Source organism: Brachyhypopomus gauderio, chromosome 20 (genome assembly GCF_052324685.1).
Source record: "Brachyhypopomus gauderio isolate BG-103 chromosome 20, BGAUD_0.2, whole genome shotgun sequence".
NCBI lineage: Eukaryota > Metazoa > Chordata > Actinopteri > Gymnotiformes > Hypopomidae > Brachyhypopomus > Brachyhypopomus gauderio.
This window is the reverse complement of record NC_135230.1, coordinates 12,678,811-12,701,466: the sequence shown is the minus strand read 5'-3', so window position 1 is coordinate 12,701,466 and position 22,656 is coordinate 12,678,811. Positions and strand designations below refer to the sequence as shown.

Sequence of the window (22,656 nt, the reverse complement as noted above, 5' to 3'; positions counted from 1 at the left end):
TACATCACTACATTGTTCAATTTTCAGCATGAAATGTTTAAATAATCTTAATAATTAAGATTAATTTGAGCAACTTTTATCATAAAACCACAAGTCTCAGTGAGCAATTACAATTCTTGCCTATGTTTATATCTTAAGTTACAGTATAAATATAAACATTACAATTGGCACTTTCAGTAGCTTTGGTCTAAAAACTTGGCATGCCTCAGTGCTCAAGGGACTTAAACGTCTATGTAACGCAAGAATTTAATGTCTGAATCAAAGTGAAATCTGTTATTTTATCTAAATTTTTTTGTTAAATGCAAGTACGTACATAAGTAATATGCACTATGATCCGGTTTTCCTGAGGCGATCCTAGATCAGAATAAGGATCGTAACGGTAGAGGATAGTAACACTAAATATTAACCATTGATACAGAAGTGCTTGGAGCGTGCTAAAAGTAACCGTGAGACTAGTCAGACATCGTTTCGGGACAACCGTAAAAATGGTTTTAGTCCCCATGTCCCCCCGTCCCTTTGGGAACAGGTCGCGTCCGCGTCAAACGATAGTCCCTGTAGCTTCAGTGGAAACTGAGAAGCGGCGTATCCGTTTGCGCCTCCGTGTCGACGTCCGACCAGCTTTCTAAAACCATCTCTCCACCTCACACGTTTTCAGCACACGTTTCGTCTCGCTTTTTGCCCCATTCGGACATTAAAACGACTGACTAGAAATGCAGCCGCAGGCAGTACAGCCAGCCGCAGATGTCGTGGACCTTGTAGGTAAGTAGCGTAGAAGTATTGTGGTCACTTAATTATTGATCATTTTGATACTGTTTATTATTTTAAGTGATAAAAACCAGCACTAACGATTTTGATTAAGTTTTCTCTCCTGAATTTGTTCTTTAAGTTATTCAGTCTATAGTCTTGACGGTTATTAAACGGTTATGTGTCCTTGAATGGTGGGTCATATTGGGCTCTGTTTAACTGGACTGCAGTGTATTGGCGGTCCAGTACATTATCAGATCGGTCTTTATAATCGGACTTACAATCCCCTCAGACTATGTAGTAGTGCAACAGCATTAAGTTCTGTTGATATTGATGTGTTTTGAACTGAACTTGCCTACTCTAGTTATTGTTTCCTAGTTTCTTCAAAGATAATTTATTTCTGTTTGATGTTCTGTGCAGTGTGTATGAACATTTTCAGCAGAATACTTTCCCCACTTATATAATATGATGTGTTCTTTGCCGGATGTGCTGTGTTAATGCATTGCAGTTTCCATATCTTCATACATATACAGGGAGATATGCGTAATCTAGTTATTCAGGAATGTTTCTCCAAATGTTTCTAGTGTATTGGTCTCATTGTCTTATTCCCCGTGGCTGAATACATTTGAACCTGATATTAATCTGATTGATTAATCTGTCTCCTCACTGATTTGATCCGTTGGTCTATGAACTGGTTTTACAGCCTTTTTACTAGATGCAACAAAGTGTTTTTTAGTTGTAGATGCCGCAAAGTGTTTTTTAAAGTTGTCTTATGTGCACTGACCCATGTTATGTGAACAAGACCTCCGATGAAAAAGCTGCATCAGCCAGGCATCACGGCATCCCTGCTCTGTGTGTGTGTGTGTGTGTGTGTCCACAGAGCAGCACGCCAAGCGGCGGCGCACAGCGCTGTGGTCCACCGTGTCCGTGCTCGTCCTGTCCTCCGTCGTGTTGGTGATCGGCCTCCTGTCCGCCACCCGCACTACCAACGTGCCCGTATCCGGATACTACTCTGGTATCATAGTGAGTAACGTATGGACATGAAGGGGAAAACCAGATAAATAAGTTATAAAACAAAAACGAATACGGTGTTTGTGAGTGAACTGTGTTCCGTTGTTTCACAGCTGAGCTTCGGCGCGTTCCTGGGCATCGTTGGCCTAAACGTGGTGGAGAACCGTAAACCCATGGTGAGTAGCACCTCCCTCTCCACACCACAGCTCCACACCAAGGTGCTCAGCCTTGTCTTCTGTGGAGTTACATTATATTCTGAAAAGTATTTTGAATTTATAGATAGTTTAATCTTATGATTTTAGACTTTAGATAATGGGGGGGAAGAGTCATTATGAGAGAAACAGAAATTAAGTAGCCTATTATTAATTTTCATATGTTCCATTATATGATAATAGCATTTTAAATATCTATTAAATACTTTATGGTACACTTATTTAACTACACAATTGATGTGCAGTAATTGATCCATTGTGCATTGTTGATTTGAAATAAGTTAGGAATAATTTAGGAATCAAATTGTTTGTCTTGGATTAGTATTCAAGTTCGTTTTCTTATTTCACTTACAAAGTATTACAGAGGACAAAAACAAGACAGAAAGGACAGGGACAAAAACGCTTTTATATTCCCGCAGCTAAAAGAAAGGCGACAGGCTATGCAAACTTATTTCTTAGTGTTTTCCTCTTTAATTATATTTAGTCTCGTCATACACCCAGTAGTCTTTGGCAAAGTCACACAGACCAATCACAATTTGATTTTCCACTTGTGCTTATTTTGAAGAAGGATGGTTGTAATGATTGTGCTACACACAGAAGGACAACACAGGATCCTGTTGCAAACAGATGGCATTTTTGTACCTCGAAGTACAGGACAAATAAAATTAGCAGCTAAATGGGCCTCACTTTCTCAGGTGTGTGATGTGAATGGCTAGTAACGTTCACTGTGATTGGCTAAGGGCTTAGGAAGAACAGGAAAGAAATTGCATTAGTATTGGTGCCTGGCTGAGTTTCCTGGAAAACACTGATGCTCAGGTTGCAGTGGTGGCCTCCCCTCTGAGTGAGGTGACTCTCAACTGGCTTTTCCAGCAAACATGGGTGAACAGAAGATTCTAATGGAAGATTAATGCACTTCTAGACACATCCTGTCATGAATGTTCAGTTGAAAGTACTCTGGCTTTTCAGGCATGAATGTGTGTGTATACACAAAGCAAAACGCACTCTATATTAAGAAGAGGGAGTCAGAATGTAATGGGCCACCACAGGTTTCCCACAAAATGTGCAAAACCAAATCTGGGAATATCATGTCAAAAACAAAGCAAACCACAGGCTGAAAAGCCACTCAGGCCGAATATTCTCATACTTCAGGTAGGAACAACAGCATCCTCTTGAAGTCACCGTATAATTGGAGTTGTCATTTATTAATTAATGATGCCTGGCTTCAGTGTAACCCGAATTGCAGTATCACCATGTCGTCCTCCTTTCTCAACTAACACAACCCGTAGCCTGGGAGGTTGTGCACATGGGCCCTCACACACACACACACACACACACACATGCACAGTTGCTCTGTCGCACCAACACATCCTGGTGTGATCTTGCAGGGCTACACGTCGGCTAGAGCTCGCATGCGCACACTGCAGCCGTCTCATTTACTTAAAGACTTTTATTTATGAAGAATTCTTTATAGAAAATCCCTGATGCCTACAGTCCCAGATGTGGCCCTGCCACAGCGGGGTTGTTGGTGTTGTGATGACATCAGAGGAGGTGCTTGCGGAGAGGGTAACAACGGCAGGTTCTAGAGACTTCCGTGTGTTATTTAAGGCCTGGTCTCTTTGCCCACCTCATCGGCTCTGAGCCCAGAGCTCCCTTTAAAATTTAATGCCGGGTTGCCGACCCATGCACACGCATGGCCACGCAGGTGCAGCGAACGTAACCAAACCCCAACGGCTGCCCAAGAACATTCTCACGTGACCTGATACTGTCCGCTCTTTTTACTTTCTTATGTGACCTCACGCTTGTGCAGCCGCCAGCCCCCCCACATGCTGTCCCCCATACAAACGTGCCTCACACAAACGTGCCCCACACAAACGTGCCCAACACGCGAGCACAATCAGCCTGTCCTCACAGCGGTCGGACTCGCACACTAACATGCAGCGGCCGCTATTAAAATCCTGCCTGGTGACCAGTGTCGTGTGACACGTGTGGTGGACGTTAGTGAAGCCAGATATCAGAGACCCATAAGACCTCTGCACAGAAGGAAGTGACCCCTTAGATACAGGAAGTTGATACTAACGTCCTCCGACCCCTGGGGAGAGGTGGCGGCAGGTGAAAGAGGAGCCCATTGGTGTGTAAGACTGAGAGGATTCAGGATGAGTGCATTTGGTCACGCTGAATGGCAAAATACAGCTGAACATGTATACTGTTCAGACCAATACAGTGCAGGAAATACCACGTTAAACTACTGCTTCAATGGGCCAATTTGCCTTCTTTTGATCGATCTCTGATGATGCTAAAAAGTTTGATCTTAAGCGATTGATGTTCTTTGAAAGTTCTTTACACACACACCACAATATCTAACATTGGGTAATGGTTATATGGTTTACATGTAGAAAGACTGGGAGTCAGCTAGTGTCCACTGTTGCTGTCACTGTGGACTCCAGTTGCACTCTGACCTTGTATCTGTGTAGGCATCAATTCCCATAAGCGCTGCTTTCTTTTGTGTGTCCTCTGCGGCATTTCATGCCAGCACGTCCCTGTCCCCTTGGTCACTCCGTGGCCGTGGTGCTCCCTCTTTAGGCATCCTAAGTCTCCTCCCCCGCCTTCAGGTCTCACTGTGCTTACCACCACCTTGATCATCGATCACTTGACCACTCTTCCATTTGCCCTTGAACTACTGGACATGGTTATGCAACGTTTCCTCCCTCTTACTGTACAGCCCGCTCTAGGGTCCGCACATAGGACGGAGCGCTCTGATTGGCTGGCCGGATAGGACAGAGCGGATTGGCTGGGCGGATAGGACAGCGGTGTGGGTGGGCTTTTTTTATGGCACAGCTGCTGGGTGTTAGATCTGGCCATTTGGGGGGGGGGGGGGGGGGGGTGCTCACGCCAAAACGGCCCCTGTGTAAATCTGTCCAATAACATGGTTGGCCCAGACGCGCAGCCCCCCCCCCCCCCCCCCCCCCCCCCGGTGGGCTTCAGCAGGGCTCATTACGGTCTGCGGTGGTCAGCCGAGAGGGTCGGGTCCGGCTTCTGACACGCTGCTTGAGATGAGTGTTAGCGATGTCCTGCAGGTTTACTTTGGCGATAGATATTCTCAGTCTGCTGCTGTCCCAGACTGGGCTGGTCCTCAGGACACAGGGAATAGTCTTCAACAGTTTGTTTTTCAGCTGGACCCTCCAGCTTATCTCTGCAGTGGATCTCATCAGTGGATACTGCTCACACCCAGTCAGGCCAGTGAATCAGTCCAAACACGCTTGCTTTGGTTGCCGTATTTAATGGCCACGTAAGCCGTGTATTAAAGTAATTCAGACGTTAAATTACTTTTTCCGCTGAAGCGATTAAATATATGTGGACAGAAAAACCATCAGGTCCGTGGGAAGCAGGTTAAAGCACTACGAGTTTTTTTTTATTTTTATTATCACCTGCGATATTATTAGGGTTTAATGATATGCTTAACTGTTAGGGGCCCTAGTCTGTTACCAAAACTACCTTGTCCTGGGAGTGAACAGTCACACACAAATATACAGCCAACGGTTCTGTGGTGAGAAACTGACGATCTGCACTGTAGCACTGTTGTCCACCCAAGTGTGTCAGCTCTAATAAACATGTGGTCTATCGCTTAGGTTGCAGTGCTTAGTCGTATTGCAATCTACTCATCTGAAGTTAAGACATATAATGTCCTATTATGATTTTCTGGGCACACTGTTCTTGTCATAATAAAACAGCCTGATCAGGTTTCATAGAAGAAGCTGAGATTAAAAAAATGAGCCCTCTACTTCATTCAGTACATGCTCGCTCTCGCTCTCTCTCGCTCTCTCTCTCTCTCTTTCTCTCTCTCTCTCTCTCTCTCTCTCTCTCTGTCTGTCTGTCTAACACACACACACTGTATGATGGAACGATCAGTTCGTAGTTTCATGGCGCCATTACAGTGCGCGTCTCTGAGGTCACCAGATGGCCCAGGAGCACAGAGTGGCAACATCTGGGCCTTTAGCTCCGCCCATGTCTCCTGGCATGTGCGTAATGTCTTTCATTTGGCACTCCAGATGAGTTGCACTCACCGCACGGCTGCCCGGCGTCCACTAACGATCTCGCGCGGCAAACCACCCTTGATTAAAAATTCCCGAACCGGCCAGAGTGTTTCGGGAGCGGTGGAATTTATGTTCAGCGGAGACGTTGGCGCATGTTCCGGGATGGTTGTGTGTCTCTTGGCTGGATGGGCCCTGGGACTGCGTGAGGGAGTGTTTGAACGAGCGGAGGAGTGTGATGTTAACCGTGGTGACTGGAGAGGCACACGTGCACAACCTGGGCTCTGGGAGCGGAACCGGCAGGACCCGCACTGGGGGGAATGAGACTGCCCTTTCCTGGCGGGAGTGTTGACCTTCAGGCTGCCTTTGGTCTACAGAACAGTAAATTACCCATAAAGCTCTGGGTTGGCAGGCGTGCTTTTCGAAAGGTTGTACATTTACTTTATTACTTGGGTGCACATCCAGACATTCTAGTTATCACCCAGCAAAAGAGAGGGACTGAGGAAGGACACTGACCAAACCCATGACCAAACCCATGACCAAACCCATGACCAAACCCATGACCAAACCCATGACCAAACCCATGACCGAGCGTGTTATGAATAGAACTGAGGGACTTATTACGAGGCATAATACCTCATATTAGGTAAGAGGTAAGACAGTTGTTACGAAGCATAACAGCTTTGTATTAGGTAAGAGATCAGAGAGATGTTACGAGATATAATCGTTTGTATTAGGTAAGATATAATGGAGTTGTTATGAGGCATAATGGCTTGTATTAGGTAAAAGTGCAGGTCTTGACAGGCCGGACCGAGATAATGTCTTGCATAAGTGAACATCTGGGCAGAAACTGATGGTTAATTGAGCACTGTTTATAATCTTTGGTGGATAGCGATGCTCATATAGCGTAAAGCTCATATAATCACCGGCACCATTGTGATTTTCTGGAGTCTGGCCATGAGAAATGAGCATAGCTGCTTAGCTTCCTGATGACCTGTGAGATGAGTGTGAGCTTTCTGTGGTTCCTTTCATGAAGCTCACTCACTGGACCATGTGTGAGTCTCTCCTGATCTGTCACAGGAAATTTGACATCTTGTCCTTTTGCATAATTACAATTAGCTGGACTTTTATATTGACGGGCCAGACCAGGTGCTCTCCTTGTACGTCTTCCTCATTCTCACATTCTCTTTCAGCTGGTGGCCTCCATCATCTTCATCAGCCTGGGAGTAATCGCGTGTTTCTTGTGCGCCATCGTGGACGCCATCATCGCTGCGGAGTACATTGTGAGTAGCGCGTTGGAATTTCCTGCTTACACACACACACACACACACACACACACACACACACACACTTTTTTCACCCTCTCTTCTCTCCTACACACAAACACTCTACTCCCTGTGTCACCACGGTGCTGGTGGGTCACTTCGGTGCCGGACCACCGTAGACCGATCACCCCAGTCTCTCAGTCTCGCTGTAACCGCTGCCCGTCCAGAGATCCGGCATGGACGCCAGTGTCCAGTGTGGCGCACCCTTTCACCTCCTCCTGACTGACTGCTGAAATAACGCACCTATACGATTTCTTGAATGATGAGAAAATAACTGAGGACCCACACACACTCTTAGGAGTCTTGTTCATTATTGTGGAATTCTATAACTAGCACGGTCCAGTTGTGTGTACGGTAAAAAGTGAACCCAGTACATAAACCCTCTCTGACTAAAGCTTTGAGCTGAGATGTCCCTTTATGAGCTCTGCTGTAGCGTATCATCCCTTTAGTGTGCTCTCATAGAGTTTATTTGCACTATATGAAATGCATGAATGTTATATTAGAAATATATGAAAAATATAACAATCCAAGACTGGTGTCCTGGTCTGTGTGTCCAGGACCACCACATGGTTGGGCTGGAATCCCCCAGTGTGTGGTCAGAGGAGGCTCTGGACTTCCTCCCTTTATTCACTACACTTTTACAACAGGAGCTAGAGTTTCGGGTTTACAGTTTCACACCGAGGGAGTGATGGTGCTGACCTCACCGGCTAATGCCAGTCTCCCTCCATTTGGTCGTTCAGAGCTGTAAGCCGTCATTTACGCACTTTTACCTCAGAATCCTCTTATGACCCATTAACACCAGTACTGACAGCAGCGGACAACCATGGCCAGAGATGGATAGTGGTGTCGGGATAGCTTTTCATCAGTGGAATTCACACACCAATGAGCTTCGTAAGGAATACGTGTCTGTAAAGTGTTTCTCAGTCTTGGAGAAACTGCACATTGTCGTTTTCTCTTTGGAGGTTTAGTGCTGAAACTGTCTAACACTAGTCTAACACTAGTTTTAGTCTAAAACGCTGTGTAATCTTAGCCTTTCTACCTGCTGTGTCATGCCCTAAACCAGGGCACCTGTTATTCTGAATTTGGTGTCTGAGATCAGGGCTGAACTACTATACCTAGAGCTTGAGGCAGTAGGTTTTATCAGCCACTTGTATTTCTTCATTCATTTCTGTTTGACTGGATTTATACACATCAATAAAATGGCTTTACAGTGGTAGTCCTGGCATGAATAATGGCTATTTTCACTTTTTATTTGGATCAGAGTAGATTGAATATGACATCATATCCTCTATGAGGGAAGTAATATCTGCAGTACTGGGTCCTGAACAGAATTTCTCCCCAAAACGCTTAAGCTGTCAGAGCAATAAATGCAATAAACTGTTGTTAAGCCTGTGTGAATGTGTGTGTGTGTGTATACACCTGCTATAAATATTTTACATGCACACACAAACACATACAAACATACAATAACCTCAGGCTTGGGTTCTCCTGTGTTTACGTAAACGGTCCGAGGTCCGGCCTCGTATTCAGCACATACTGAACTGCACATACTGAACCCCCCCCCCCCCCCCCAACTGCTCTCTGACTCCCTCTGCAGGACCGGAGGCCGATAATGGAGAGCAGGTGTGAGTTCTACGTCAGTGGCACAGGATACGTGTATGACAACTACTACACCGAGGTACGTACCCACAGGACATCATGCAATTGTTTCTCAACCCGGTCCTTAGGATTCACTGGACAGTCCACATTTTAGCCCGGACCCCAGCTTAACCAGCAACACGTGTGGGTGACTGGTGAGGAACACGGCTCTAATGTGTCTCACTAAACCCGCACTGGTACACGGGCTCTTCCGGCTTTGCCACTGATTGTGCACAATATGACTATCCACTTGGGTTAGAGTGCCCTCTGCTGGTGAAAAGATGCCATTGTTCAATTATAATCTCATCACCTGTCTGTGTCTCCCTGGCCCTTGGGTGCCATTCCTCCAGGTTGCGTGTCCGTCCTTTAACCAAGACTGCAAGCTCAAGGTGAGGAGCAACACCTGCTACTGCTGCGATTTGTACACGTGTGCGAGGTGAGCTCCCTCTCATCCAACCTCTACACAAGCAATGGCTCTCGCGCTAGAAATGGCTTACTCTCTGTCGAATTAACACAGGTCATTAAAAGGTTAATCAAAGCGGGTGTGGGTGTGTCTTCAGCTCAGAGCCCCGCCCCCACTTCTATGAGTTCACGGGCGTGAGCAGCTGCTGGGACGTGGTTCACCTGTACCGTCTGCTTTGGTCCAACGTGGTGCTCAACGTGCTGGGGGTCTTTCTGGGCATCGTCACCACGGCCATCCTCGGAGCGTTCAAAGACCTAGTGAGACCTCGTACCTCACTACGGATATCGCCTCACACCTTTATTCAGTCCGCTTCTCTTTTACATTCACGGTTTCAGCACGCTCACTGCTGACCACCTTACCATCTCTTCACCTACAGCAGACTCCAGCCAATCAGTCACAGATGTCTCCCAGTCCGGCCCCTCCTCCACACATCCTCTACAACCCCACCCAGCACATGATCACCTATGCGGGTTTCTGCCCCTCTGCCCCGGGCCAAGCCCTACCCGCCTACCCCAACTTCCCCATGCCCTTGCAGGTAAAGACGGCCACAGAGCTCCCCTCAAACACCCCCCCAACCTGCCTGTTGCGAACAGGACCACCACTTCTGACCGCGTTTTTCTCTCCCTGCCTCCAGCATCTCGGCAACTACGGAGGCCCCGCCCCCCCTCAACCCGGCCCGGACGTGACCGCTTCGTCGGCGCTGCAGCTGCTTCCGGAGGAGGGGCACCTACCCGCCCAGCACCCCGCCAACCCCGCCCTCCCGCCCCAGCCCGTGGGCCAGGAGCCGGCTGGCTACATGCTCACCCCCAACGCCCCCGCCCTCTATGGTCAGGCCTTGGGGCCCTTCGAGAAGCCGCCGCCCTACGCCTGCTGACCGTCTCACGCTCCGTCTTCCTGGAGAAAAGGACAGCGCAAACCTTCCCCCTTCCGCCATCCTGCCAGGATGTTAGAAAGGGATCTGTAGTTCTTTGTCAGAGGATCCGTAGTTCACAGTAGGGTCTAGGCTAGAATAGTTTTCTGAGTGTATGAACGAATATATCAGACCTCTGACAAATGTAGTAATACAAGCAGGTCTATCGGTCCTTTCTTATCTGACTTCAGAGACTGATCTGAAACTTTACCAGCACTCATTTTATTGTTGGTCATTCCAAACACTCTCCATTTTACATACTTACGGGATGTTGTTTCATGTCAAACATACTAGCAAGGACCAGAATAAAGACCAGCAGTTCCTTCTGTAGCTCATCTCCCCAGGTAACGTCCCGTCTAGAGCATTAATATGAGTCTGCAGGGGGAGAGACTTCTATCTAGCATTACCATGTCAAAATACAGAATGATCCCACCCTAGAATTCTCTTCCTCCTCCAAAGTTTGTCCAGAGCAGAAACTGCAAGTGGTGGTTTAGGATACAACACGTAAAGTATTATTACACACAGCTCAGAAAGTATTATTACAACCTCCTTTATTTAGATTTTTTCCCCAAATAGCACTCAGTCTCCAGTTAGGCACCGAAGACTAAAAATCTCTCCCAGGGCCCACAGGACAGCGATAACAAAACAAAATATTTCATATATAATACAGAAGATTAAAAACAACAAATAAACAAAACTTTAAACAAATGAGGGACAGAACTCAAAATCCTAAAATGATCGACACTGACTTTGAGCACCTACCACGCCTTTGATGACTAAAGGCTGTTTGATCCTAGAAGTTAAGGTAGTTGGATGTCTTGATCGTTTGCTTTTGTCTAAAAAAAGCATTGTACAGTCATATTTACATATACAATATGTTACAGCGCACTCTCTTTTCTCAGTAGCTCGTGTGTGTTTTTGTGAGTGTGTGTGTGTGTGTGGCGCAGTGCTTTTTGGGATCTTTAATGTAAGTATACATTTCTTGTGTCTCAGTGAGTATAATATAAATATACCAGTTGCGATGTTTGTGATTGTGTATACACGGGTCAGCGCCGCAGAGTGAGTGGCTTGTGGTTGTGCAGAACACCAGAGGCGATTTGAACAGAACTCGTATGTGTAAAGGTAAGGGTCACTGTAACGGGGACGTCGTCGTAATCGGGAGGACGGGGGCTGTGTAAGGCTACTGCGTGATGGTCCTAAAGACCCAGATTAAGCTTAATCTTGAACTAAAATTCACTCCGACCCAGAGGTCTTCTATTAAAGGCATTTTGGTTCCAGGGGTTAGGCTTAAGCTAGGTCCAAGAAGCTAGGCCTTCGATCTGCCCTGGCCTCCCAGTGCTCCCAGTCCTGTTCACACAGCAGTCTCCACTAGGGGGCAGGCGTGAGAGCGGATGTCGTTGTGCTTGTGCTGGGCCTGGTCCAGGTCTAGCAGGCGCCCGTTAACCGTGACGTCCATGCAGCCCGTGAAGAAGGCTGAGACCGGAGTGGACACCAGAGAAACATCTGCGCAAGAAAGAGCCCCAGATTATTCCTCAGTCTAAATAACACACGACCATGTCACGCAAACAAAAACAGCCACACCAGGACGACGGTTTCGTCACCCAGGTGTCCGTTGTGCATGCGTGACCGAGTCTCAACCTCGATCCAAATTCTATTCTTCACTCAACCACTGTAAAGGGAAAAAAAACCTCCCGCCACACAGGACTGATCTCGGGTCAGCCTCACCCGGTATGCCCCCGATGAAGGTGCTGTACGAGGACGAGAGGTCCAGAGGCTCCAGGTCATCCGGGGGTTCTGAGTGAGATCGCTGCCCATCCACCTCCAGCACGGTGCTGCGTCCGGACACGCTCACGCTCACCACGTGCGCCTCCCCGTCACACAGGCCCACGGCGGCGCTGGCCACGATCACCTCGCCGAAAGACACCAGCACGTACTGTCGGCAAAACGGGCAGGATCTTGTAGTGCTTTCAGCTCTCTTGGATAATATTAAAACATTAGTGACACAAAACCACACCGACCTCCGCGGAGTCGTTCCTGCCGGGGTGATGTTCGGACAGAGAGATGGAGAAGGGCACGGCGTCCTGGCGCACCAGCGCAAACAGAACTCCGCTGCTGGATGCGGGCCGCAGGCCCAGCCGGACGGCAAGCGCCTGGGTGTGGTCTGTGGGGGAGGGGCAGCGTGCGGGTTTGCGGATGTTTATGGAGTGTGAATATACGGTACATGGGCGAGTGCGGCACACGTGCTGACCTGCTGCGTGGCTGCGGTTGAAGAAGGCGAACCCTTGACCCGGGTAGAAGGAGCCCCGCTCCTCTCTGGAGTAGCACTGCATGCGTTCGTTGGAGCGGATGGTCTCCTGGATGGACGTGTCCTCGCCGCTCAGCCACTGCCACTCACGCATGCAGCCGTCCAGACGTGGGTTCACCTGGAGCGCGGTACAGGAGGACACAAAAGAGGCACGCGTCGGTCAGACAGGAGGTTGACGTCTGATCGAGCCGTTTTCGGTGTCAAGTGCAAGCTCACGTGTGCCACTGTGCCCTCTAGAAAAAAATATTAAATCTTCATTTCCACTGGAATGGGCAGTTTTGTGTTTTTTTTTTTTTTTTTTTTACCCCAACAAAACAGCTTTTGTTCAAAAGGCACAGTAAAGGACACCCATTAGTCAGAGCTTTACTCCTGTGACTAAAAACAAATGGAAAGACCCCCGCACAAAAACAGTTTCCTGAGGGAAAGAACTGGCAAAGCATGCCGACAGCTGTGTCATATAAATGAATAACGTGTGGGACCCAAAGTCCTAATCCACACACCTGCTGCTGGCCGTGCTCATTTGATTGATTGATTCGATTTTTTCCCTCCCCGTCTGATATGAGGTGACAGTGGGTAGGAGGCCGTCAGTCTGAGGCTGAGCAGATCCTGACCACTGGCTCTGCTGGGCAGGACACCACCGACTTACTGGCAGAGTCCAGCCCAGCAGAGGCAGCCTTATGGAAAGCAAACACCAGGAGCTCTGCCACGAGTGTGCTCATGGTTACACGGGGCGGTCAGCGGGGGGACGGACTTCCCGCCTCGAAGGGCAAGACTGAGCTGAACCACCCTTTGATGGGGGAGAGCTACAGGGCCTGCTGCTTAACGACAGCTCTCTGCGGACTGGCCTCGTGCAGCCGCGTAAACGACAAACGACAGCTGGCAACCCCGCCATTTTCCTCTGGCCTGTGCGTACGTGAGCTCTAAGCCCTGCAGAAAACTGTTCAAGACAGTAGTTATAAGTAGCTTGATTTACTCTGGAACAGAGTTTGCGAGCCTGTTCTCTGGCGTTCTTGAAAGCCAGACTCTCGAGCAGAAACTACAAGTACGAACTCTAGACGTAAAGCAGAAGGCAACTAAAACAAGACGGACGTATCTGTAACCTGTGATATGGAAAACCATGATGGTGAGACAACGAAGGGTTTAGATAACTTCACCGCTAGACACCTTATGAACCAGTCCGTCCTCGCGGAAGGGGACTCCGCCCACGGTCAGGTTAAGCTCGTGCATGCCTTTCTTCAGAGTAAACAGATCCCCGTTCACGGCGATCTTCATCACCGCCTCCCGGTCCACCTTGATCACCAAGCTCCGCGCCTGCTCCTCCACCGAGATCTGAAAGCCGGTTGAAGAAATTTAAGAGGTGAGCAACAACTTAACTACGTCGTAGCATATCGCGTGCCATGTGGTAATAACAACAGAGCTATACTACGATAAACTATTTGCGTTCCAAACCTGTAGGTACAATACATGACGTACATCATTTGGGTTAAAGCACCTAAGCCAATTCAGGCTTTCTCCAGCTGCTCAGGGTCTGGTTACCTTGTGCCACTGTCCGTCACTAATCAGCGGGCCGCTGCTGGTGACGCGGCTCACGGCCCCGTATTTCAGCTGGAGCTCCAGCCTCCCTTGGCGGATGGCCAGCACGATCCAGGAACTGTTTAAATGACCACCGGCGAAGAAAACGACTCCCTCCGAGTCATATGTCCTCAGATCGAACTCAGCCGAGAACCTGAGGGGGAGATACAAGAGTCGGTAGTACATGGAGCCACGGGACAGTTCCTGCCCTTATTCTACAGGTCACGGAACATCTTAAAACGATAAACAGTAGTCGGGTGCCTCTGTGTCTGCATGAAGTGGTTAAAGCCATGCACAGTGACTGCAGGAGCGAGCGCCGACGGAGATGCTGACCCGGTATGAACCCGCCGTCGGAAACGCAGCTTGACCACGGGAATCCCGCTGAACATGCGGCCCAGGTACAGAGAGCGCGGGTTCCTCCTCATGTCCAGTGGCAAACACGTCTCAATGGGCTAGAAAAGACGTGTGTACCAGATCAGACGCACACAGTTCATAGTAATACAAAAACAGATGAAGGTTATGCACCAGGATTTCAAGGATTCTCACACCGCGGTTTCCGCGCTGGGTCACGGCACCACTTTTCTCGCTGTGGGCAGTAGACCACAGCTATTGGGAGTATATGTAAATGTGAACGGTGGTAAAGGAGGTTGGTCCTACGAGATGTTGAACATTACCTCACAGCTATTGGGAGTATATGTAAATGTGAACGGTGGTAAAGGAGGTTGGTCCTACGAGATGTTGAACATTACCTCACAGCTATTGGGAGTATATGTAAATGTGAACGGTGGTAAAGGAGGTTGGTCCTACGAGATGTTGAACATTACCTCACAGCTATTGGGAGTATATGTAAATGTGAACGGTGGTAAAGGAGGTTGGTCCTACGAGATGTTGAACATTACCTCACAGCTATTGGGAGTATATGTAAATGTGAACGGTGGTAAAGGAGGTTGGTCCTACGAGATGTTGAACATTACCTCACAGCTATTGGGAGTATATGTAAATGTGAACGGTGGTAAAGGAGGTTGGTCCTACGAGATGTTGAACATTACCTCACAGCTATTGGGAGTATATGTAAATGTGAACGGTGGTAAAGGAGGTTGGTCCTACGAGATGTTGAACATTACCTCACAGCTATTGGGAGTATATGTAAATGTGAACGGTGGTAAAGGAGGTTGGTCCTACGAGATGTTGAACATTACCTCACAGCTGCTCAGGTTTTGCCCCAGTTTCTTGCCCTGCCGTCCATCGCAGAAGCAGCGGAAACTCCCCGGTGTGTTAACGCACTCCTCCATACACACACCGGACTCGCACTCGTCTACGTCTGTCGGAGGAGCAGAATAAGGATGAAATCCGTCCCTTTACCAGCAACAACAGACAGGGTGTGTGTAGACAAACCCAAGACCTACACTTACATTTCCACCAAACTAATGTCTCCAGGTTATAGCTCATTATTTACATTGAACATTAAATCTAAATCAAATCAAATATATTTGTATAGCGCTTTTAACAACACATGTTGTCACAAAGCGCTTTACAGGATTTAGAAGGTTAATACTATGGGTTCAAATCCCTAATGAGCAAGCCAAAGGCGAAAAAAAAATTACATTACAAAAACATTAAGGTTAAAACTGTTTAACACACACACACACCTTTGCTTCTTTGCTCCATGTGTGCAAACAGGGGTTAAAATCTGACCTTATCAGCCTTTAAAATGAAGAGAACAGTAATCTTTCAACAAGTCTTAGATGTACATGTGCTACACAGGACCCAGTGTTCACAACATTATTCCTTCAAAGCTATACCAAATTGGCCTGTCAGTGTTGTAGAAAGGTGAATTCCATGGCTAGAAACGCATGATTGATCTGCAAGTGGAGGACGGGACATTAAAAGAAAATCACGTTGTTGGTTGCGAAACAGCTCGAGTTTGAGTTCTCATGCATGTTTCTGCCTCTAAAAAAAAAACTGGTAGATAACGATCTTGGTATTTCATTAGTCAGCAGGTACCGCACGTGTTCAGAATGAAAAAAGACGAACGATTCAGTACATGGGAATGTCGAGGTGGTAAAAAAAATTTAAGTGTTTACCTTCAACACTTCAGCGTTAAGTTGGATTGATTCGGGTTGCTTCTGCATATTCTACAGTTATTAAGCAAGCCAAACCTCCTACACGCACGGTTTGAGGTGCTTGTGGGAAGAGGAGCAGGATCGAAGGGGAAAAGCGCTGAAAGTGACGGGGAAAGACACCAGCGTCCCCTCATGCAGCCCGAGACGCGAGTGTTCACGGCTCGGGAATGCTGAGACACGCCACCCTCGTGCCCCTCTGTAAAACCTCGGTGTGCGAAAAACGAGAGTGATTAGAGGGCACAACGTGCACTTTTTAGACCCGTGCCAGCAGGACGTGGCCTCTCACACCGGCAAAACACGTCCTGCTCCGTCCACGTGTCCCGATGGAGGACAATCAACCCATGACCCATTGTGTTCCCTGGAAGCTGGTCCAAACGTTTTGTGCGTTTCTGCCACCCTGCACGGCGGGTGTGTGTGCAGCCAGAAGCCTGTCGAGACACGACCGAGTGTTTTCTCCTAATCTGGGTGTTCCACCTTTCCAAAAGGGAAATGAACCGTTTTGAAGATGAGAAAACGAATACACCCTGGGTAGAGGCCCTAGCTTCCGTGTGCTGGTGTCAGCAGGCATGCGGCGCTTCTTACCTTTACAGGTTTTGGTCTCGTTGTCGTAGATGTATCCTGAGTCACAAAGGCACTCGTAGCTCCCTATAGAGTTCCTGCACTGTGCTGTGCCACATACGTCAGGGACATCTGTGCATTCATCAACATCTGCAACAGAGGCAGGAATACACGGTGGCGTCACGGTGCCACGCCATGTTAAATGAACATCCCATAATTCAGATAAGGTCATAATCAAGATTCTAGTATGTGATGCATTTATGATGCATTAATAACCCATATAAATTTCACAATTAGTGAATCTGAATTCGTGCCTGTTTACTGTATGACATGTTGAGGGTTAAAATACAGAGGTAAGTAGATCTATGGCATGTTAATAAAACAGTGGTAGCTCTGTGGTCAAGGCCCTTGACTAATAAGGATGGCCAGTTCAAGCCCTACCAGAGCCACTGTTGTACCCTTGAAACAGGCCCTTAACCTTCAGTTGCTTGAACTGAACTGTAAGCCACCTTAGATAAAACCATCAGCTAAATGCTGTAAATTTTAAATGAGGAGTGGCGGAAATAACTTGGAAAAGCTTATCTGCAAGTTTTCATTTTCAGGGTATGTTAGCCTGAAAGCAAAGAGTTTAGTTTGCTCTCTGTTGCTTTGACTAGCACATGACTGGGGGCAGTCATGGTCTGGTGGTAGTTAACTGGTCTTGTGACCGGAGGGTCGTGGGTTCGATTCCCAGACCTGAGGCCATGACTGAGGTGCCTTTGAGCAAGGCACCTAACCCCAACTGCTCCCCAGGCTAGGGCTAGTAATCACTAGTGTGTGTGAGTGTGTGTTCTAACTGCACAGATGGGTAAAAAGCGGAGGACAAATTTCAATTTTCAGTGAAAAATCACAATTGATAAATGACACGTTTACATTCCACATTTACACATTTTCATTTTTACATGTGCATATGAACATTACAGACCACAGACAAAAGGGCAGAGCACCCAGGCTGGGACGCACCTAGGCACCTCTGGTGACCGGACAGCGTAAAGCCATGGTGGCAGGAGCAGTGATAACTTCCCATCGTGTTCCTGCACTCATGATCACACCCTCCATTATCGTCAATGCACTCGTTTACATCTGCAAATAAGAGAAGAACATTATTCAGAGTTGACCAATCACATAAAAGGGACAGGGCCTATCTGAACCAATCAGGTTTAAGTATTGTTCTCTGACTGGGTAGGACTGGGTTTGTGGATTGGGATTTAAGGAGCCTGACAGACTGTCTCAGCGCTCCCTCCCCATCAGACAGTGATATCAATGAGACATCAATGAGACATAAATGAGACATGTGAGACATAAATGAGACATGTGAGTCATGAGTAAGTGCAAAGTGATGTGATGCTCAACTGTAGAACATCTACGTTGACCGTCCTGCTTTCATCTGCTTGTCATTCCATGCTTGTAGGTGAAGGCATGAGTCACAGTGTGTGTGCAAAAGTACTGCAGTGGAACAGTCATCCCTCTCTCTCTCTCTCTCTCTCTCTCTCTCTCTCTCTTTGAGAAAGTCATCCTGCTGTATTCCTTCACCCTCAGCTGACTCAAGGCTGCAGTAGTGCCGTTAGGTGTGACCACGTCGAGCATGCCGACCCCGCCACAGCTGCTCGACGAACCGCAGACTACAACCTGGACTACAAATACCATGAGCACGGTTAATCACCAGCTTAGCTCTTACAGCACAGGAGGGAGAGAGGCGACACCTTCACAAGGACAAAGGACACGTGCAGTCCTGCAAGTCAGAGGACAACCGAGGACACCCCGTCTATACGCCATATCTTCATCTCTCCTTTTATTCTCACGTTAGCGAGCTTCGATTACTCATGACTTACCATGAAATACCTGCCGGCGGTTTTGCGCTGTGTGGCCGTTTTCTGTGTGTGTGTGTGTGTTTGTATCTGACCGTATCGTGTTTCCGAGGTCCTTTCAGAGTGAGGACTCGCGACTCTCACCTTTCTCGCACGTGCTGCCAGCGAAGCCCACGAAACAGTGGCAGTGGAACTCGCCCTTTTTGTCCTCGCAGCGCACCGTCCCCAGGTGGTGGCACGGATTGGGAGAACACTGGTCTGGAATGTCTGGGAAGGAGAGACAAGGAGGGAGAGACGGAGAGGCCAGAGCTGAGCGCAACGCCGTAAAACTAAAGCGGATCTGGAGCTCTGCTGTCTGCTGCTCTCAGAACTGGACCTGCACTTGTGAGGTGCTTAAAGGACTCAACACTCCATTCACATATATCTGTAGTGCCTCTGGTGTACTGCTGACATCAACTCACTGCTTAAAGACAAGCCTGGGCATGCCTGAGCAGGGGCGACGTGGGGACAGAGGGGGGGGGGGGGGGGGGGGGCTGAGAGGGAGAGAGAGACAGAGAGGGAGAGAGGGGGTGGAGAAAGTATACTACAAACTCGCAGCATCCTCTGTTCTGACTCTGGATTCTTGGCTGGGCCCAAACCGACCAATCAGAGCTCGTGCTCCTGAGCCAGCATGATGCTGCCTCTGATTCAGCAGAATCGTGCAGGTGGGGGGGGGGGGGGCGAGCCTCCAGCACACGCTGGCACTGCGAGCTCACGTCACACGCGCACGTTCAGTGTGCCGCTGACGCACGCAAAAGCCGGCGGTCGTCTCGCAAGCCGATAGGCCGGGCCTGTCCCTGAACGTCAACGATAGCGGAACCGGCAAATGCCCCTGCATGTGTTGCTGGCTCCGCCCCCCACCCTTCCTCCTCCTCCTCCTCCTCCTCAAGCCTCGTTCACTCTATACAGACTACCACTGCACTGCAGCTGCACTCCGATTTAGCTATTTATAAACCAGAGAGACAGAGGAGGAGAACGGAAGAGAGAATGAGATGGACAGACAGTGGGTGGACACGAGAGTGTCCCACAAGGTCCACTCACTGTGGACACAGGTGACCAGGTCTTCCTTCTTCTTGTTTGCGGTTCCGAACGTCTCCACACATGCTAAAGAGACGAAAGACATGGTCTTAAGAGTTGATATCGTCTGCCAAAAGTGGGAAATACACACCATGTTCCCACTGCACTGGGAAGAGATTATGGTATTTTATGGTATTTTATGACTTACCTAAATACTTAGGGTAGAAGTAATCCTGAAAAGGTAGCAAGAGAGACAGTTAGCAACAACTACCACACTATGATTTTGTTATGCAGTACAGTAATATTTCCCAGTTAACCCATGTGGATATACATAATTCTACCCCAATACACACACTTCTAACACTAGTTAGTGAACAGAGCCCAGATGCTGTGTTAGTTTTGGGATGCCTGAGTTTTATCTCACTCTCCTCCTGTTCCGACACGTTGGGCCTCTTTTCAATAGTGTAGCTTTAGGAAAGAAGCCAGTCACAGTGTGTAAAATGCCTCTGACAGTTTCATCATTCCGCCCAACCCGCACACGCATGCGCACACACTCACACACACACACTTCTGTGGGGCGTGGCCTGCTGCACAGTTGACCTGATTTTTGCATGGGTCTCTTTCTGTGAATTTCCAAGTCAGCGTTTGTCATCATGAGTCACTAAGTTGCTGCACTCTTCTCCTGCGATGGCACCTGTATCTCGCTGCCAGACCTGCAGTCCTGAAGCGTCTGAATCAACGGCCCACTCACCGCGAGAGGACAGCCCCGTACCCACCCGCTTCTTCCGACGGCGACGGGCACCAGTCCAGGGAGGGCACGCGGCCGAGGGCACCCCCCCCCCCCCGTCCACGCGGCGACCGCCCCGTCGCCCCGGCAACAGGCCGGCTGGGCCGCTTGCTGCATTCCCGAGGAAATGCACAGTCAGAGCACTGTCAGGGTGCACGGTGAAAAATGCACACGAGGGGTTGGCACCACCCCTCCTCGCACGTGAACACACACACAGTGAGCCCACTTTTATCATGCTGCACTGCACCCACTGTCTCCCTCTTCTACCCTCGAGCCGGGAGAAATGCTCAAACCCACCTGATCGTGGTTTCTCTTCCTGCTTGTGTCCCTCTAATGTTCTCATTTAGTTCTCAGGTGATCCCACTGACGCAAAACCCACGAAAATTTAAGATCAGGCGAGTAATTATAAGCATTCTAATAATAGCACTAACGTCTCACTGGATCAAAAGGGCTCTAGCTTTGGTCCAAAAATACAAGGGTTTTCTTTTAATCACAGTACAACCGAGCAACTGAACTACTTAAACAGTTCACTCAGGATACCTAATCTGTGTGTTGGACCCAATACTGTTCACGTGTGGGCCAAACGAAACGTCACATATAAGAACCCACGACATCCATCAGTCAGACATTTAATTCTGATTAAAAACACATTCCAGTCCCCTGCAGTCATCACTGTTTCGCCATGAGTGAAGCAGGCCAATCACCAGTGCTTGATTTGCATAATCACCTTTTTAGGGAGGGGCTACTTTAATCTACAACAATGTACTATTAAAGGTAATTGCAATTAACGTGTCTCCATTACTCGCAAGACAGCAGACATGAAAATGCAGTCATAGCTCTAATCACCGTGGGCATTTACGTTTTGTGCATATGAGCTAAAGCATTTTAAAAAGTCAATTATAAGGCTTGGCAATTACGTTGCAGAAGTGAAAGCAAGATATATACTATCAACCTTTACGGAGCAGCTATTCAGATCCAGCTATTTCCAGGTCATAAATACTGGGGTGAAGTATATAAAGGATCAAAGTGTTTAAAGAGATATTACTCCTGAATATTTCAACACGCACCGAGCAATTGCACACATCATCGGAGCAGCAGCGCCATGTCGGGGCCAAGTGCGAACATGGAGCCCAGCGGCGATAAATCATCCACACTTTCGGGAAGTTATGACATCCACTCGGCTGCAGGACACACGTTTGAAATACCCCAACGAGCCCAACTGTGTGCGGTTCTGCCCCGTGTGCGGTTCTGCTGTGCAGCATGGGCTGCTAGGTCAATACCGCGAAGGACGAGCGAGCAGGAGTCACAAAAAAAGCCGTCAAAAGACGCCGATGTTTACCGTTTCGGGGTCGTTTTCAAACACCTCTCTTGCCTCCTCCTTGGTGCAGATCTCCTCCACACACTCTCTCTCCAAATGCCCTTGTTTCGTTTCCTCAAAAACCTGGTACGCTCTTCTGTGTCTTCTTAAAAACTGGTTAGCTTCCTCGGGCGACAGGGACACTGTGGAACACGGTTGGTCCAGGTGAGGACCAGGTAAATAACACACAGTGACTAACACACACCAGCTAACCGGTAATAGCACCACCGAGGTCCACTCTTTGTACTGGCTGTTCGGCGAGTGTCCTCAAGAGTTTGCTCTTAAATGTTAGCTGGTGCTCTTTGCATTTGTTAAAAAAAAGTCCTCGGCTTGATTATAACTGCGCTATTTCGAAATATCTAGTATTTGTTTACTTACACCCCGAGGACCAGGCGACGTACGTGAGGATTAACAGGGGACCCGAGGCGAGTTGCATGTTTGGTTCTGCGTCAGGTTCGGCAAAGTTCCCCACTATGATCGAGCGACCCGCGCAGCGACGCCTTCACTGGGCAGCGGAGGAGTCTACACCGCTACATTCACCTCCGTGCAAACCCAGCCACATACCACACACTCAACACCACCGACTCTACGGGACAGCCAGAGCTCCCTCTGCTCTTCTCTCTCTCTCTCTCTCTCTCTCTCTCTCTCTCTCTCTCTCTCGCCCTCATCGCGTCTCTTGCGCCCTATACACGAGCAGCAGATTCGACGAATTATTGGTGG

General features: G+C 48.4%; 2 protein-coding genes across 2 annotated transcripts; one reads left to right on the top strand and one right to left on the bottom strand.

Annotated features, from left to right (window-relative positions):
- Nucleotides 1–359: 359 nt before the first annotated feature.
- tmem255b (transmembrane protein 255B) lies at nt 360–11,160 on the top strand. The gene is made up of 9 exons (XM_076982614.1): nt 360–759; nt 1,625–1,767; nt 1,869–1,931; nt 7,189–7,278; nt 8,918–8,998; nt 9,309–9,394; nt 9,519–9,678; nt 9,798–9,956; nt 10,056–11,160. The coding sequence occupies exons 1-9, from the start codon at nt 711–713 to the stop codon at nt 10,293–10,295; spliced, it is 1,071 nt and encodes a 356-aa protein (XP_076838729.1). The 5' UTR covers nt 360–710; the 3' UTR covers nt 10,296–11,160.
- A 95-nt stretch (nt 11,161–11,255) lies between these two features.
- gas6 (growth arrest-specific 6) lies at nt 11,256–22,591 on the bottom strand. Its single transcript, XM_076982613.1, has 15 exons — nt 22,315–22,591; nt 21,919–22,079; nt 20,001–20,025; nt 19,817–19,879; nt 18,881–19,003; nt 17,892–18,011; nt 16,914–17,039; nt 15,408–15,529; nt 14,542–14,660; nt 14,173–14,362; nt 13,801–13,965; nt 12,580–12,754; nt 12,350–12,492; nt 12,057–12,264; nt 11,256–11,834 (listed from the first exon to the last, which is right to left on the bottom strand). Exons 1-15 carry the CDS (start codon nt 22,370–22,372, stop codon nt 11,683–11,685), a joined length of 1,950 nt encoding a protein of 649 aa, XP_076838728.1. The 5' UTR covers nt 22,373–22,591; the 3' UTR covers nt 11,256–11,682.
- Between the last annotated feature and the right edge of the window lie 65 nt (nt 22,592–22,656).